This window comes from Abrus precatorius, unplaced genomic scaffold (genome assembly GCF_003935025.1).
Source record: "Abrus precatorius isolate BTA unplaced genomic scaffold, Abrus_2018 Scaffold6, whole genome shotgun sequence".
Taxonomy (NCBI): domain Eukaryota; kingdom Viridiplantae; phylum Streptophyta; class Magnoliopsida; order Fabales; family Fabaceae; genus Abrus; species Abrus precatorius.
In genome coordinates this window covers 21,176,991-21,192,379 of record NW_020874406.1, presented here as the reverse complement: position 1 = coordinate 21,192,379, position 15,389 = coordinate 21,176,991, and the positions used below count along the sequence as shown (strand labels likewise).

The following is a 15,389-nucleotide window of genomic DNA, read 5'->3' as shown; positions in this document are numbered from 1 at the left end:
AGACAATTTATTATTGTTGTGTTTTATCCTTATAATGTTATGAATTTAACTAAAAACTTACATTTCATTGGTATTTGGTGATATAATATATTTCCATGCTAATAATTGGCTGGGATGCAAGTTAGTTTGAAATAATTAATCTGAAAAGGATGTAAACTGCGTTATGCACTCCCATTCTCTACATGTCTTCAACAAATCCATAACATACATTTCCCGCGGCCCAAATGAGAAAATTCAGATTGAATATCTTTCTACCATGCCACTAGCCAGACATCTAGTTGAATTAACTTGTACACTTTGACCATGTGATGTGATTGTTGTTAGGAGTCTCATTAAGCAAATTTTATTTCATTTAAAAGTGTATTCTCACTTAAATTTTGCGTCTAGTTTCGTGTATGCTTAAACTGGACAATCTAATTTCCGTCGTAACAGGGAAAGATCTTGATCTATATAAATGCATGTTTTGTATAATAATATTATTTTTAAAAGAGTTTAAAATTTATTTAAGATTATTTTTTAAAAATGAACTAAATTTAATCATATTTATCCCATTAAAACTGCCACAATTTTGTTGTATAAGTCTCTAGACACAATTATTTTTGATCTTGTATGATTCAAAAGTTGTTGCGTGGAAGAAAAGGGTTGGATGAGGATGGGGATATGGTGTGTGTGTGTGTGTATATATAAGATAAACGTATAAAGAACTACTTAAAAGAAGAATAATAATAATATTTATATTTAAAATTAATTATAATTTTTTATAATTATTTTAAATATAATTTAATTATTTCTTTTCACTCTTTTTAACTCATCCAAACAGGCAGATAATTTTTTATTATTTTCTTTCTTTTTACGTTAACCCATTCAAACATAAAATCTTTTTCACTCTATTTTTTTTTCTCTATTTTGTACCCTTTTAGTTTTTTTTTTATTTTTTTATTTCCACTCTATTTTTATTTCCAAAAGTAAATAAACATCTGGCGTTTTGTTGCTAAAATGTAAAGCACAAGCACTATAATTTTGTTTGTTTTCCTTTCTCATACTTGGCAAAATTATTCGTTCTTATTTCTTATTACAAAACTCAAATGTTGTTTTAGACCATTTGCCACGTGAACTTGTGAAAATGGAAGCTAAAGCCTTGAGGGTACTCCCCCAGAAACCACTATAGTTTCTCCAGTTATATAAGAAGCATCATCAGATGCCAAAAATGCTGCTGCAGCAGCCATGTCTTCAGTTGTACCAAGCCTTCCAAGTAAGGTTTTCCCTTCTATCTCCTGTCTCTGCAGTAATAGGCAAAGAAAATTCATTCAAAATGACTAATGATGCAGCGAGGAAGGAAACTAGGAAAAACCTTTTGGGGGGTAAATAGGTACTCACTAGAGCATCATCAGTGGTAAGGAATGCAGCAAAATTAGTTGGTACAAAACCAGGAGCAACACAGTTTACACGAGTGTTTGGAGCCATCTCAGCAGCTAGGGCCTACACAACATATTATAAATAATTAGTAGATTGAAAAAAGATAGAACCAGTTTATTGGTGTGTTTGGATAAACGACTTAATTAAGCACTTACTCAATAAATTCTTATTACATGAGAACTTATGGCTAAAATGAGGTTATTTTGATTTTGAAAAAGCTCATAGACAGGTTATGAAAATAACTTATGACTCAAGCTCTTTTTAACTTATTTCAATAAGCTTCTTAATATAACTATCAAAATAAGGTGTTTTCATCTTATCACAATAAGGTTTTTTTAACATAAGTCATCATGTAAAAAAAACTTATAGCAATAACGCTTAATTAAGTTATGCATCCAAACACAATCTAAGAAGCTTATTGAAATAAGTTAAAAACAACTTATAAAAGTCAAACTATTTTGATAAGCTCTTCCAAATGTTCCTATATATATGAAGAAACAATGGAAGTCAAGTACTAACTTTGGTGAGTCCAAAAAGGGCTGTTTTGGTCACTGCATACATAGCCAAAGGAGCTTGTGGATTATAACCAGTAATTGACGAAATGATAATGACAGAAGAGTCTTTCTGCAAATGAGGAGCTGCATCCTGCATAAATCATAAAGTGGATAACACACCATACGCAATTTCAGAACATCACGTGGAGATGAGAGAAAGAGAAAATGCTGAAACACATTGGATTCTTTCTTTTTCTTTCGGCCATTTAACAGCTTTAAATAATTACCTTCAAAAGAAGTATAGAAGCTTTGACATTTATCTCCCATAGCTTGTCAAGAACTGTCTCTTGTGTTTGCAAAATTGCTTCAGTCGAAGGATTTGCAGCCGCATTGGACACAACAACATCTATCTTTCCATACTTCTGTAACAAACCAGATTGTCAAACCACATACTAAAACTGCACTCAAACAGTTGGAAAGACATATTCTAATAAACGATTACACAAACTAATGCACTGAAGAAGACCAAGGCCAAGTATTGGTCTACCCTCCACATCAAGATGACATATGATCACGGGTGCTAATGACACTAACAAAATATGATTGACGGGTGCTTAGATTCCAGTAACTAAATCAGTTTCTTTAGCCAATTGATAATGAAGAGAATAGATAATTGAAAGCAGAGATGAGCTCAATAAAAGCCTTCTATTGAAATTGGGATTGAATAATTGCTGAGGCAAAGCATGTATACCACATAAATTTTAAAAATCATAAGACACACATAACTATCATATAAAGTACAAAATTAATTTAAAACTAACACTATCATAAATACAAATTTAAAATCAAAACAAAGAATTGATGTTTTACAAATGAGCGAGACTCATTGTAGACTCAACAAAATTGTACAATTTGTCTAATTATTGTGATATTCTCATCTGTATTAGTTTCAAAAGTAAAAGTAAAAAGTTATAAAATGTAACTTGGTAGCAGAATTTGAAGCACATAAACATATATCCCAGACGTATATCACATGAAACTGCTACTGTTTAAAAACACCTGTACTTTGAATAAATTTCAAATGTTATCAGAGAAAATCTCACCTGAACTGTTTTGTCTATCAAATTCTTCCTCTGTTGAGCATTTGAAACATGACAAACGACCGCCAACACTTCAATTCCTTTGGCCCTGAGTTTTTCCGCAGCCACATCAACATTTTGCTGCAGTAATTCAACGAAAAAGGTTAAAAATTAAAAAACAAAAAGCTTTTAGCAATGAACAAGCATGTGCATAGGACACAAGTGTCAGATGACAGTATTGTTGGTGGTGGTAGGTGATAATTTGCAAACAAAATCATTTGTACCAACCATTCTTTCTATTTAACAACTACTCTCTCCTTCATTAGATGAATCAAATGAAGGAAAAAAAAAAAAACTTAATTCTTGTGACCCAAATACAAAACCAGGTTTTTTTTAAGCCAAAACAAAAACCACCACATCAACATTTTGCTGCAGTAATTCAACATATTATAATTAAAATAAAATAAAATAAAAACTTTCATCAACGGTGAATCAAATAAAGGGGATAAAATAACCTTAATTCTGGTGACCCAAATACAAAAAAGGATATTTTTAAAAACCAAAACATAAAGATGAAGACTTCGACTTAAACTCAATCAGAAAAAGAAAATAAAAAAATGGGAAATTGAACCTGTTTGCGAGACGAAATGACAACAGATGCACCCTCCAAGCCAAGCCTTTCAGCTATGCCAAATCCAATTCCCTGAGTGGAAGCTGTCACAATAGCCACTTTCCCTTCCAATCTCTTGCACTTTTCCATTTCTTCTTTATAAGCAATCGATCCGACACAGCTAAAGAAATAGGCTTTGCCAGGCACTGAGTGAGAACAGACAAAGGAGAAAGAGAATTTATTGCTAAGCACAAAAGGGTGTGAGAAAAAGCACAAGATCTAGCAAAGGGAAGCATTTATTTAGGAGTTTAGTTTAGATGATGGGGTAAATCAGAAACAAATCTAAGACAAGGGATGAGTTAGCAATTTTCAAAAAGTTTCAGGTGATAAATCTCAACCATTCGTTAGAAAGTTAATATATCAGACGGTTAAAATAAGTGGTCGACTTGGGCACTTTCATTGATGTTAACGTTGTTAATAAGCATTATCAATATTTTTTAACACAATTTTTTATTATTAACTAAAATTTATTTAAATTACGAAATTATGTGAGTTTTATCCTTTATAATTATTATTCATATTTTTATAATTATTAATAGTTTTTATCTAACGAGAGAATGTTCTCAGCTCTCTTCTAAAGTTGTTAGTTAGAGTGAGAGAGTGGCATCTTTTTATTTTGGTTCCCAAGATTCCTCTTGCAAACTATTATCCTATAAAAATATTATATTGAAAGCCTTTTTTTTGCTTTCAACTAACAAATTGAGATATTGTCAGGTGAACTCTAACCGCATCTAATTCTTATGAATTTGCATACTCTATGATTTGCCACTCTTTTTCCTTTTTGTTTTTATACTTTATAAATTTTTGAATGAGGTGTTGGGGAAAAGATAAGTAGTATAACCAAGTTTTGTGGAACTGGAAGAGTTTCAAGAATGAATATAGTCTACCCTCAGTACTTTTTAAATTTGATTAATAACTACATGCATATGGTGTGGTGTAATTAATCAGAGCCCATGCTGAAACAGCTAACTGAAATGGGAGAATCCAAGTTTATGTGTTTGGCATTTCTACTGGCTTGTTCAGTGCTCCAAAGGGTGTGGTCACATGGAGATCAGCCTCTGTCAAAAGTTGCTATTCATAAGGCAACAGTGTCCCTTCTTGACCTTGCTTACATCAAAGCATCTCCAGAAGTTCTTGGACTACAAGTAAGTTTTAACAGTGTTATGTAATGTAAGTTCATCAGTGGGGTCATTTGTAACTTGGTGGTCACCAAATTCTTTTTGCTTCTGTATTATTTTTCTTCTTGCCATCTTGCATATTGTCTTATTGCTGATCCAAGCTTTAGTGGATTCTTTATAGGGGCAAACTGCAGAATGGGTAATCCTGGAGTTCAGCACTCCGATTCCATCAAATGATGATTGGATTGGAGTGTTCTCTCCTGCAAACTTTAGGTAACATTCAAAATCTGTCCATTGAGATCCCGCCTCCACTACATATATGGCCAAAGTAGAGCTTATGACAATCTTCACTTCACAAGCTAGCTTTTAAGGTTGAATTAGGCCTAAGCTCAAATTTAAGTTGCTGCAGTTAAAAACTTAGTGGTGTACATTGGTCAGCTTGTCCCTTTTGCTCGTGATGTGCTCCTATGCTTTGGCCAGAAAACAGGCTCCATATTTTGGAGTCCTTCTAAAAGTTCTATTTAGTTGTCTTAATTTCTTGTCTACTGCAATAATACCTGTTCCCGTTTTGTATATTTCAGTGCTTCCACATGTCCAGAAGAAAATCGCAGGGTTTATCCACCCCTATTGTGCTCTGCACCTATTAAGGTACATGAGAGGATGTAACCACTAACTTGTTTTATATTCTTGTAATGACTTAACCACAATCATTTCTTTCAGTTTCTTACCTTAGAGTCCCTGAAAGCCATGAAAGAAATATAAAAAAGTAATGGTATAATTTATGTCTACTTCATTGTGCAGTATCAATATGCACGTTACTCAAATCCGCTCTACAATGTAACTGGAAAAGGGTTCCTGAAGCTTCAACTGATTAATCAGAGATCAGATTTTTCTTTTGCATTGTTTTCTGGTGGCTTGTCAAACGTAAGCCTGTCTTTAGTTTGAACTTGTGTGATCACATTGATGTTTATGTTCTAAGATTATATCAGAGACCAAAATATATTATTGAATATATGCATTAATTACTTCAAAGTGTATTCGTCCATGAGAAAAACTTGCCCTTTTTTTCAATTGTGTATACAAGTTAACAAATCCTTTTTCTGGGTACCTTGTTAACTGGGTGAGAATCAGCTTCTTGTATCTTTTTCTGTTCTCTTATATTATTCTCTTATAGTAATTCATATAACCCCTACCAAGAAGAAGGAGTTCTAACAATTGCAACCATCACCAAATGTGTTTTGCATTGCTTCTTGTTTTGAGTTTAATAAGGACAGTGCTATTATTGTAATTTTATTTTACTCATTTGATGTCGTGAATTCAATTGCTTTTATAACCTGACAATTCACGTTTCATTGGTATTTGGTGAATTACAATATAAGCTGATGTTTCTTAGTGTTGGTCCCAGTCCATTGACCCAACTAGATTTTAGGCTATGCTTATATATCTAATGATTGGAATGGAATAAAATGTAATGAGATGGTTATACTCCTCAAATGGGGGAGATGAAAATATATAATTGGGTGGAAATTCCATTCCAACTTATGTTAAGCAATCCAAACAATGGCAACTAATGCTATTCCATGTCATCTCTTTCCGACAATCCATAGTCTTGCTCATAGACATTTACACAAACTCGCTGATTCACCAGCTCTACCACCTTTCAATGATGGTATTATGGTTGACATACATGTCTTTTTCTATTTGGTATATTTATATAATACCTTTAATCAGTAATTTGGATCAGATTGTCAAATTCTATAAATTCAGCAATGTTTTTATGCCCCTCTGAAACTTTAATTTTCACATCTACCATGATATAGTAAAATGCAATCTCTTATTTGTTTTCTATTTACTTCATGATAATAGCCAAAGCTAGTGGCAGTGTCAAATAAAATAGCTTTTGCAAATCCAAATGCACCAGTATACCCTCGCCTAGCACTGGGAAAGATGTGGAATGAGGTAAACTCTATCTCTTCTTCGTTCTACTGCATAAAACTTATACACATAGAAAAGATAGGAAGTTATCAACATGAGAAAATGGTACATGAAGAAGGAATCCATTCAGCATGCTTTCATTATCTCTTTTAATTTATATTTAAAACAATACTTCTATATGTTCCATTTACTGTTTCTCTTCAAATGCTTCTTTCCTTTTATCAAGATGACTGTCACATGGACAAGTGGATATGCGACTAGTGATGCTGAACCTTTTGTTCAATGGGGTCCAAAAGGATAGGATCATATAAATTCACCTGCTGGAACACTGACTTTCACTCGTGAAAGCTTGTGTGGTAAGGGAGGTCATGCCTTTGAATTTATACAGTTGAGATATATCTTTTAACTGTAACTTCTACTTGACCCTAGGATTTGGAATTGACAATTTTATCACAACATATTGAAGAGATAATTAAGTTTTAGATATATGAATATTCATGGTAATAACTATTTTTCGAAAAAAGGCAGAAAAGTATAGAAGAATAATTTATATAAATTTGTATGAAAAAATAAATAAATTTAGGGGAACATTTTGGTGTACCAATCTAACATAATATTTTCTTGTTTCTAAATTGTTCTTGTCAATATTTAATTCAACCCAAATTCTTAAGCTGGTTGCTGGCATGGGAATAGATTTTTCCTCTTGGCAAATCTCATACACACTATAAAGTAGAACAAAAGGACAGGAGGCATATTCCTATACATGATATTTTTCTTTCACATTTAAAATTTGTATTTGTTATACAATACTGTTTGTCTCAGAGTTCCAGTTGATCAAAAGGAGCCCATCACTATATGTCAAACTCACTGCTTTCTAGTAAAACTTCATCTGATACCTTTCAACCTATGAAACATGGATACTGGACACTGACACAAATATGGTCACGACAAGAACACCGAAAGGGTTACAAAATGAAAATTGATGTGTACATAAAGTGATTATGCTTCATATCCTTCAACTAAGTGCTCAATCTACCATTAGTATCATCAGTTTTCTCAATAGTTTAGTTTGGTTGAAAAAGGTTCCAAAAATGTTGCTCATTGCACACCAACTATCTATTTATGAACAGGTGCACCAGCAAGAACAGTGGGATGGCGAGACCCTGGATACATACACACCAGTTATCTGAAAGAACTGTGGCCCAACAGAATGTAAATTATTTTCACTTTTTAATTTTATATTTCCCTTTCAAGGTATATGCCAACAAATATACATGAATCTTAGGTTTATCACAGATGACCTTTTCATCAATTTTGTGAGAACTTCACTCTGACATTGTTACTTATCTATTATGGGCATACTCCACCTAGTGGAATAAGGCTTATTGTTGTTTTGTTGTGTTCTAATTATATGCTATATATTTCATTTAGATCTAGACCTTAACATCTGTTAGAAAAATAGCTACTATTTTTCTTTTATCAAGTTCCTAACTAGATACAACCTTGTGTGTCGCATCATATTTTGTATATGAAATTTTAAGTTTGTTATAATTATGTCATGATACTTGTTTAATTGTGCTTTCTGTGGATTGTGCAGATATGAGTACAAGATAGGACACAAATTAAACAATGATACATATATCTGGAGTGGAAACTATCAGTTTAGAGCACCTCCTTTTCCTGGACAGAAGTCTATACAACGTGTAGTCATATTTGGTGATATGGGAAAGGTTTGAACTGTTACGAAAAAGTATGCATGCCTATATATTCGATGGATGGCATCTTCCAAGTTTCTCAGTAATGTTGGTCATGGAGTTTGATCCTAATATACATGCTGATAGTTTGATATTGAAAATTATGATATATGTGAACCGCAACCTTTTATTATACAATTCTGATTATTTGATATATTTTAACCATGTAGGAGGAAGTTGATGGTTCCAATGAATACAACAATTTCCAGCATGGCTCAACTAACACTACCCGGCAGCTTATCCAGGACTTAGAAAACATTGACATGGTTTTCCATATTGGAGATATATGTTATGCAAATGGATACCTTTCTCAGTGGGATCAATTTACAGCACAGGTGGAGCCAATTGCATCAGCTGTGCCTTACATGATTGCAAGGTTTTTATATGGCTTACCCCAAAAATTAGTCAAGGAAGTGCTTTACTTATTTATTTATTTATTTTACTATTATTATTATTATTGTTGTTACGATTTTTCTAATGTGTACCTAAGGGCACATGTTTAAAAATAAAGAGATAGTAAGTGCTTATTAAAAATTGAAGTATTCACTATTAGTAACACATTAAATTTTGTTATACTAATTATTTTTAATAAAAAAAAATTATCATCGTCGTCATTATTATTGTTGTTGTTATGTAATGACATCCTTAAGCTGCTGTTGTCCTTATAGTGGGAACCATGAGCGAGACTGGCCTGGGACAGGATCTTTTTATGAGAACATGGATTCTGGAGGAGAATGTGGTGTGTTGGCACAGAATATGTTCTACGTGCCTGCTTCAAACAGGGCTAAGTTCTGGTATGGCAATATAGTGGTTTGCAATTCTATCTGAATTATAATTAGGACTTGTTTGTTTCCCAGTCAGAAAATTAACTCTCACATTTTTTTTAATGCAAAACGCACATTCCATTAAAAATGTAGTTCAAAATAATTTATGAATGTATCTCAATTATATAGTCCACCAATGATTTTAATATCAAAGCTCTAGGTAGGGAATATTCAGCAGACTTCATCAGGTATTTGAAACGTTTCATTTCTGTACTCTTTTACCAGGTATTTAATTGACTATGGCATGTTCCGCTTCTGCATTGCTGACACCGAACATGATTGGAGAGAAGGAACAGAACAATACAAGTTCATTGAGCATTGTTTGGCATCAGTTGACAGACAAAAACAGCCATGGCTAATTTTCCTTGCACACCGAGTACTCGGTTACTCTTCCTGTATCTGTTATGCAGAAGAGGGATCATTTGCTGAACCAATGGGGAGAGAGAGCCTTCAAAAGCTCTGGCAGAAATACAAGGTGGACATAGCCATCTATGGCCACGTGCACAACTATGCGAGGATATGCCCCATATACCAGGTTTCTTCGACCTTGTCCACTTCATCCATCCAAATTTTAGTGAATATAGGGCTAACATGCACATTAATAACACATAATCTAGAACTAAGCATAAGTATTCAAAATGTCAAGGTCCCGACTATACTATTGAAAGAAATGAAGCAAACCTAATGGATAGTTTGGCTTTCCTGCACATTACCACAACCTTTCTTCAATTACCGATTAATTTGCCACAAATAGCATCATTTAAAACTTCAAATGGGAATGAAAAATGCATACTCTCTCTACTAACAAATACCTTTTTTTTTTTTTTTACATTTTACAACAGAATATCTGTACAAATGAAGAGAAATACCACTACAAGGGAACCCAAATGGAACCATACATATTGTTGCTGGTGGTGGTGGAGCAAGCCTTTCAACATTTACTTCCCTCAAAACCAAATGGAGTATCTTTAAAGATTATGATTATGGGTTTGTAAAACTAACTGCATTTGATCATTCAAATTTGTTGTTTGAGTACAAGAAGAGCCGAGATGGGAAGGTTTATGACTCCTTCAAAATATCACGGGATTATAGAGACATCTTGGCCTGCACCAAGGATAGTTGCCCAAGTTTAACATTGGCATCTTGATAGACAAAATGGTCAAAGCCTCAATGTAGATCTAGCCATGTCAAGCAGTGGATTATGGGTATATCTGACAATAAGCTGTCACCTTGACCAATTTGGCTTTCGTAGAATGCACACTCAATTTACTGCTGTTGGAAGTTTATGCTGCAAGCACTTTCTTGTACCTAAAATAGAATAGGAGGGCGAAATACAATGATACACAAGCAATTCCAGTAATTACCAAAACCCAATTGAATCCGGATGGATAGTCAAAAACTGTAGTTTCAAAATTCATTCCAAATACTCCTGCTACAGCAGCAAATACTGCAGCCACCAATGTAGCTGCTGTAAGAAGCAACTCAAACTGTATTAGGTGGTTTTGAATATTTCCCTGAAATAGATAGAGTGAAAAGTAATGCGCCCTGGTTTACAGTTTAGAGTATCAAAGAAATAAAGTAATAGAAACCAGAATGTTGCAAATGGCTAATCTTTGCTTACCAATTTTATGTTGATAAAATCTTCTGTGTCGTCAATGTATTCTTTGAGCTGCATTACCAGCAGAAGAAAAAAATACTTAGTGTCTGCACAAAGCACCATGCCTAAAATAATAAAATCATATGCTGTTAATTTAGGGAAAAAATTCATTCTGGCTACAACTCATTAGCAAAAGTCAGAAGGCAAAAATAGATGGCTGAAGGCATGCTTGCCTAATCTAATATTATATAAAGTACCTTAGTTATATAAGCAAATATTATGATATAGATACTCTTATGTTACAAGCAATATGGGTAGATTCTAATACTATACAGTTCTTAATAAGTCAAACTTCTCATACCGACAATAATGTGTTGAGAGTATTATCAATGACGACAAAGTATGCTTCAAGCAACATTTCCAGTGGCTCAATCCTTTCCCCATCATCAGATGAACCCATTAAACTACCATGTTTACTGGAATTTCCAATGCTGCTCAAAGCCCTTTGTAACATCTGGACTCCACTAATTGATCGCTCTGGTGAAGCAGGAGCAGATTTTGAAATGACTCTATTTGATGTACGAGTTTGAAAACAATCATTAAAAGTGTAACCGTCTGCTGATCTTCTCTTTTTTTCAGTTAGGCACATCTCAGCCATGTCACCATCATCATCCATGAGATGTTCTAATTCATCACGAACCTGGGAATTAAAAATAAGTTATTAGTTGCAGGTAAAAAAAAGCTATAAAATGAAAATAATAATCAAGGATGATAATTCTACATTGATCAACCTTTTGAACTCGTTGAGTCAAAGCAAGCAAATGACCTTTAAATCTTCGAACACGTTCTAGATTGAGAGTACTGATAGATGAGGCCAGTTCATCTAGCACAGGATATATTTCCATTTCCAGTTCTTTTACCTATCAAATCATCACCCTTCTTAATATTAGGGACTCAAGGTGACAACTTACATATGGCTGGTGTCTTATTCAGTGTCTTTTACTTCTAGGAAGCCATATAATGTGGCATTCTGAAACATGTAAACACAATTACCTTCATTCAAACACTGAAATAACAATTTAGAAAATCCAAGCTATACCTAGTCTGGAGCCATTGAACTTTATGCTACAATAATCTAGGTCCAAATATAAGATTAGGATATGAGGGCAGTGATAAGTACTTATTGGGGAGTATTGTGGGAAATGTCATATGTTTATTGCATAACTTTTGTTGGTTTTTACCCAATTTTCCTTAATTTATTGCAGGATTGAGGAATAGGATGAATTCAGACAAAAAACAGAAATTTAAAAAGACTTGGTGAAGATACTAATGAAAAGATTTCATGAAGATATCAACAAAAAGATTTGACGAAGATGATTTTGTAGACATCTATGGGGGATGCAATTAAAGAAATTCAGCCCAAACAAAAAATATCTAATCTAAATCCCAAATTTGGTAGATATAATGAAGCAGTCTTTATCCTTATCAAAAGAGGAAGGAATTATAGATTGGAGACATCAACTTTTATCACCTTAATGTCATCCTCCATAATATTTCACAGTGACTCATCTTTTACAATCAATTCAGATCTCCATGCACAATCTTTTACCAGCCTAAATTTTGATTGCAGTGAATGGTGGAAAATCTAGTGAGCAGTCAACAGTGTTACTTATCACCATTATGTTCTGTGGATTATCTGAATTTGCAGGCATTTAACACATAGGATGGTTGCTGAAATTGAGCTAGTAAATATTTTTAGAAACATGATAAATCCTGCAGTAATTTAACGAAAATACTAGCAAGCATATAAACTCACTGCTACCATTTTCAATACTATCACTAATTTACAGCCACAAATGTGGAGGATTCTCCAACAAATAAGAGTTTCAGGTCAATTCATACCTGAGCATCCAAAGAAGTGCATGTCAATTCCAGAGCCAACTCCAGTGCCCTGAATTCAAAAGGCAGATCATCTGTTCAAAAATGGCAGGCACAGTAAGCAATTCTATGCGGTAATTGCCTCCATCTAAAAGCTTAAAAGGACTCACAATAGCTTGCAAGTATGGCAACTATAACATATCTTTCAAAAAGAAATCACAATAGTTGGAAGTATACAATTTAAGCTTTCAACTTGTTACCAAGAAAAGACATCACATATTCACAGCTCACAACACTCAATGTATATCTTGCAATATGCTTCATCTGCTCCCTAACAGTGCTACAACAGAAAAGACCATCACTTATGTTAAGACCTTTTTCTGCTACTCTTTCTTGCACCTAAATGTATGTTACAGTAATACAAGCTGCCATCCTTACCAGATTTTTCATTCTGAAGCCGATTGCATAACTCTGACCTGTACTGACCAACGCTGCCATCCAATGAATTCATCAGGATTACTTCATCAGCAGTGATTATACACCGGATTTGCTCAAGGTTGACTACAATAGCCTTCTCCCGTCCTAATATTGTAGAAGGATAAATGAACATTGGATCCAATAGCCGGAGATCTCTAGAAGGCAAAGAACAATGCCTCATTATAGTAGCCTTGTCAAGTGTCAGAGTCTGAGAATTCCCATCCAGGCCAATTTTAATCCAAGAACGACTTCCATGACCTCTCTTCTTCAGGCCTGATATTCCAGTCCCACGATTCATTTGCCAATTATAAGACCTCCCACCCCCATCATGAGATAACGAAGATTCATATGGACTAGAAGAATAATACTGGGCATGTGTTTCTTCCATAGCAATTGCATACACTTTCATCAGTTGCAATACTGATACAATATTTTTTCTGCTGAGGTAGTCTCCATCAGTATGCACTATGCAGCAGCAGCATTCATTTCCACCACAACCATGATATATGGGTGATAACGGGAATCAGGAATCATGTCTACCACCTGATATGATCCATACTTTGTGCATTCTCAAATTCAAATCTGAAATTGGAAGATAAGATAGAACTAGTGTGCTAGTTAGCTAAACAACCCAAAAGAAAATTACTGGAAATTGGAAAGAGAAGGGGTAAAAAAATGAGGCCATATTTACTTCTTATAATAGGTTAATTATCAGTATTCAATACATATATATTTAAATTCAAAAAAAGGTTTTCCCATCAAACTCAACCAGATACCAGTAGCAGAATTTCATGTATTTTCCTTTTAATTTGTGAACACGAGAAGTGTTTACGCGAGTGCCAAGCTTCTGTGGACACACGAACCTAATTCACTTCCATGAGTAACCGCTCATTGCAAGTGTTGTGTCAAAGTAACAATTCACGTCAAATACTTCAACCCAACACTCATAAACAAACAGAATCACATCAATTCTCCATCCTTGAAGTAAATCTTAACAAACTCAAAATCCTAACTTTCCACTGCTTAATCTTCCAGTAAACAAGATTCCACCTTCGCATATATACCACCGCCCCATAATGGTTTCCATCAAATTAGATGAAAAATCAGCAAAAATGAAAAGAGAGAAAAAAAAAATTATGGGTGTAGTAGTTACCTGAAGATCGAAAATCAGTTGAAAATGTTGGGTAGGTGGAAAATGGGTTAAAGTAAGAGTGCACGGAAAAAAAGTTTCTCTTCAGGGAGAGTAGAGACAAAGAAGTATATGAATATTACATTACCAGAAACGATAAATTGTAACGAATGCTTTCAGAGGAAATAGCTTTGTGACATTGATTATCAACTTTTATGGTTCTGCTTTAAATTTTCATTGTTTAAAAAAAAAAGTAATAGACCCAATCATTTGTAACGGTGAATCACTGATCGGTCTGATTCTATTCATCAAGTTTTTCGGTTTTGTTTTTTTTATTCCTACTGGTAGTATTTTGTAACGTCCATGTTACGGTGGATTATTAAATTATGTGATTTTTATCTATAGATTATAATTAACTATTTTAAAATTAATAAATAAGAGTATAAGATGATAATTATTTGTTATATTATATTGGCATACAATAATTTCTTTACAGTATAGCCTTTAATAATAAATTTTATCATTAACCTGAATCAAGTTGTGAGAGGTTGTTTTAGTTTATGTAGTCACAATAATTTCATTTAGTTTAAACATAATTGTTTCTCTTAAAAATATTTATGGTTTAGAAAATAAATAAATTTTAAGTCAACGGTGATTAAAAGATAAGGTTACTGTAAAATAATTAAATAATATAAACTATGTTCATATATATTTTGTAGCTATAATAAAATAATAATGCTAAAAGATAGATATTCTAATAACATAATATTAAATAATAAAAAATAAAATAAATTTTTTGAAAAATATAATAAAAAATAGAAAATTATAGGTAAAAATAATATAATAATTAAACAATACTATGAAAAGAAAAAATTAGCTAATGAAAAAATAAAAATAAAGCACACTAAAATTAAACTTTAATAAACATTATCAAGATATATAATTAAAAAATAATATTAAATATTACACTTAAATTTTATCGATATATTAAATGATGAAAGAAGTAACCTTACCTGGA

At 33.1% G+C, this 15,389-nt stretch overlaps 2 protein-coding genes and 1 pseudogene across 6 annotated transcripts; 1 reads left to right on the top strand and 2 right to left on the bottom strand.

Annotated features, from left to right (window-relative positions):
* Window positions 1-1,100: 1,100 nt before the first annotated feature.
* LOC113870011 (tropinone reductase-like 3) lies at window positions 1,101-3,878 on the bottom strand. Its single transcript, XM_027506601.1, has 6 exons — window positions 3,621-3,878; window positions 3,014-3,130; window positions 2,198-2,332; window positions 1,936-2,061; window positions 1,378-1,479; window positions 1,101-1,280 (listed from the first exon to the last, which is right to left on the bottom strand). The coding sequence occupies exons 1-6, from the start codon at window positions 3,747-3,749 to the stop codon at window positions 1,131-1,133; spliced, it is 759 nt and encodes a 252-aa protein (XP_027362402.1). The 5' UTR covers window positions 3,750-3,878; the 3' UTR covers window positions 1,101-1,130.
* Window positions 3,879-4,218: 340 nt separating this feature from the next.
* LOC113870009 lies at window positions 4,219-10,471 on the top strand (annotated as a pseudogene).
* On the bottom strand, window positions 10,128-14,614 carry LOC113870010 (magnesium transporter MRS2-5). Of its 5 annotated transcripts, none has more exons than XM_027506597.1 (7): window positions 14,396-14,614; window positions 13,204-13,824; window positions 12,790-12,860; window positions 11,679-11,807; window positions 11,249-11,587; window positions 10,912-10,959; window positions 10,128-10,804 (listed from the first exon to the last, which is right to left on the bottom strand). In XM_027506597.1, exons 2-7 carry the CDS (start codon window positions 13,649-13,651, stop codon window positions 10,574-10,576), a joined length of 1,266 nt encoding a protein of 421 aa, XP_027362398.1. In that variant the 5' UTR covers window positions 13,652-13,824; window positions 14,396-14,614; the 3' UTR covers window positions 10,128-10,573. The 5 variants fall into 5 exon arrangements, 4 of the variants coding, with proteins under 4 accessions (XP_027362398.1, XP_027362397.1, XP_027362399.1 ...); XM_027506596.1 differs by having other exon boundaries at window positions 10,428-10,804; window positions 13,204-13,848; window positions 14,396-14,563; XM_027506598.1 differs by having other exon boundaries at window positions 10,581-10,758; window positions 13,204-13,848; window positions 14,396-14,563.
* Between the last annotated feature and the right edge of the window lie 775 nt (window positions 14,615-15,389).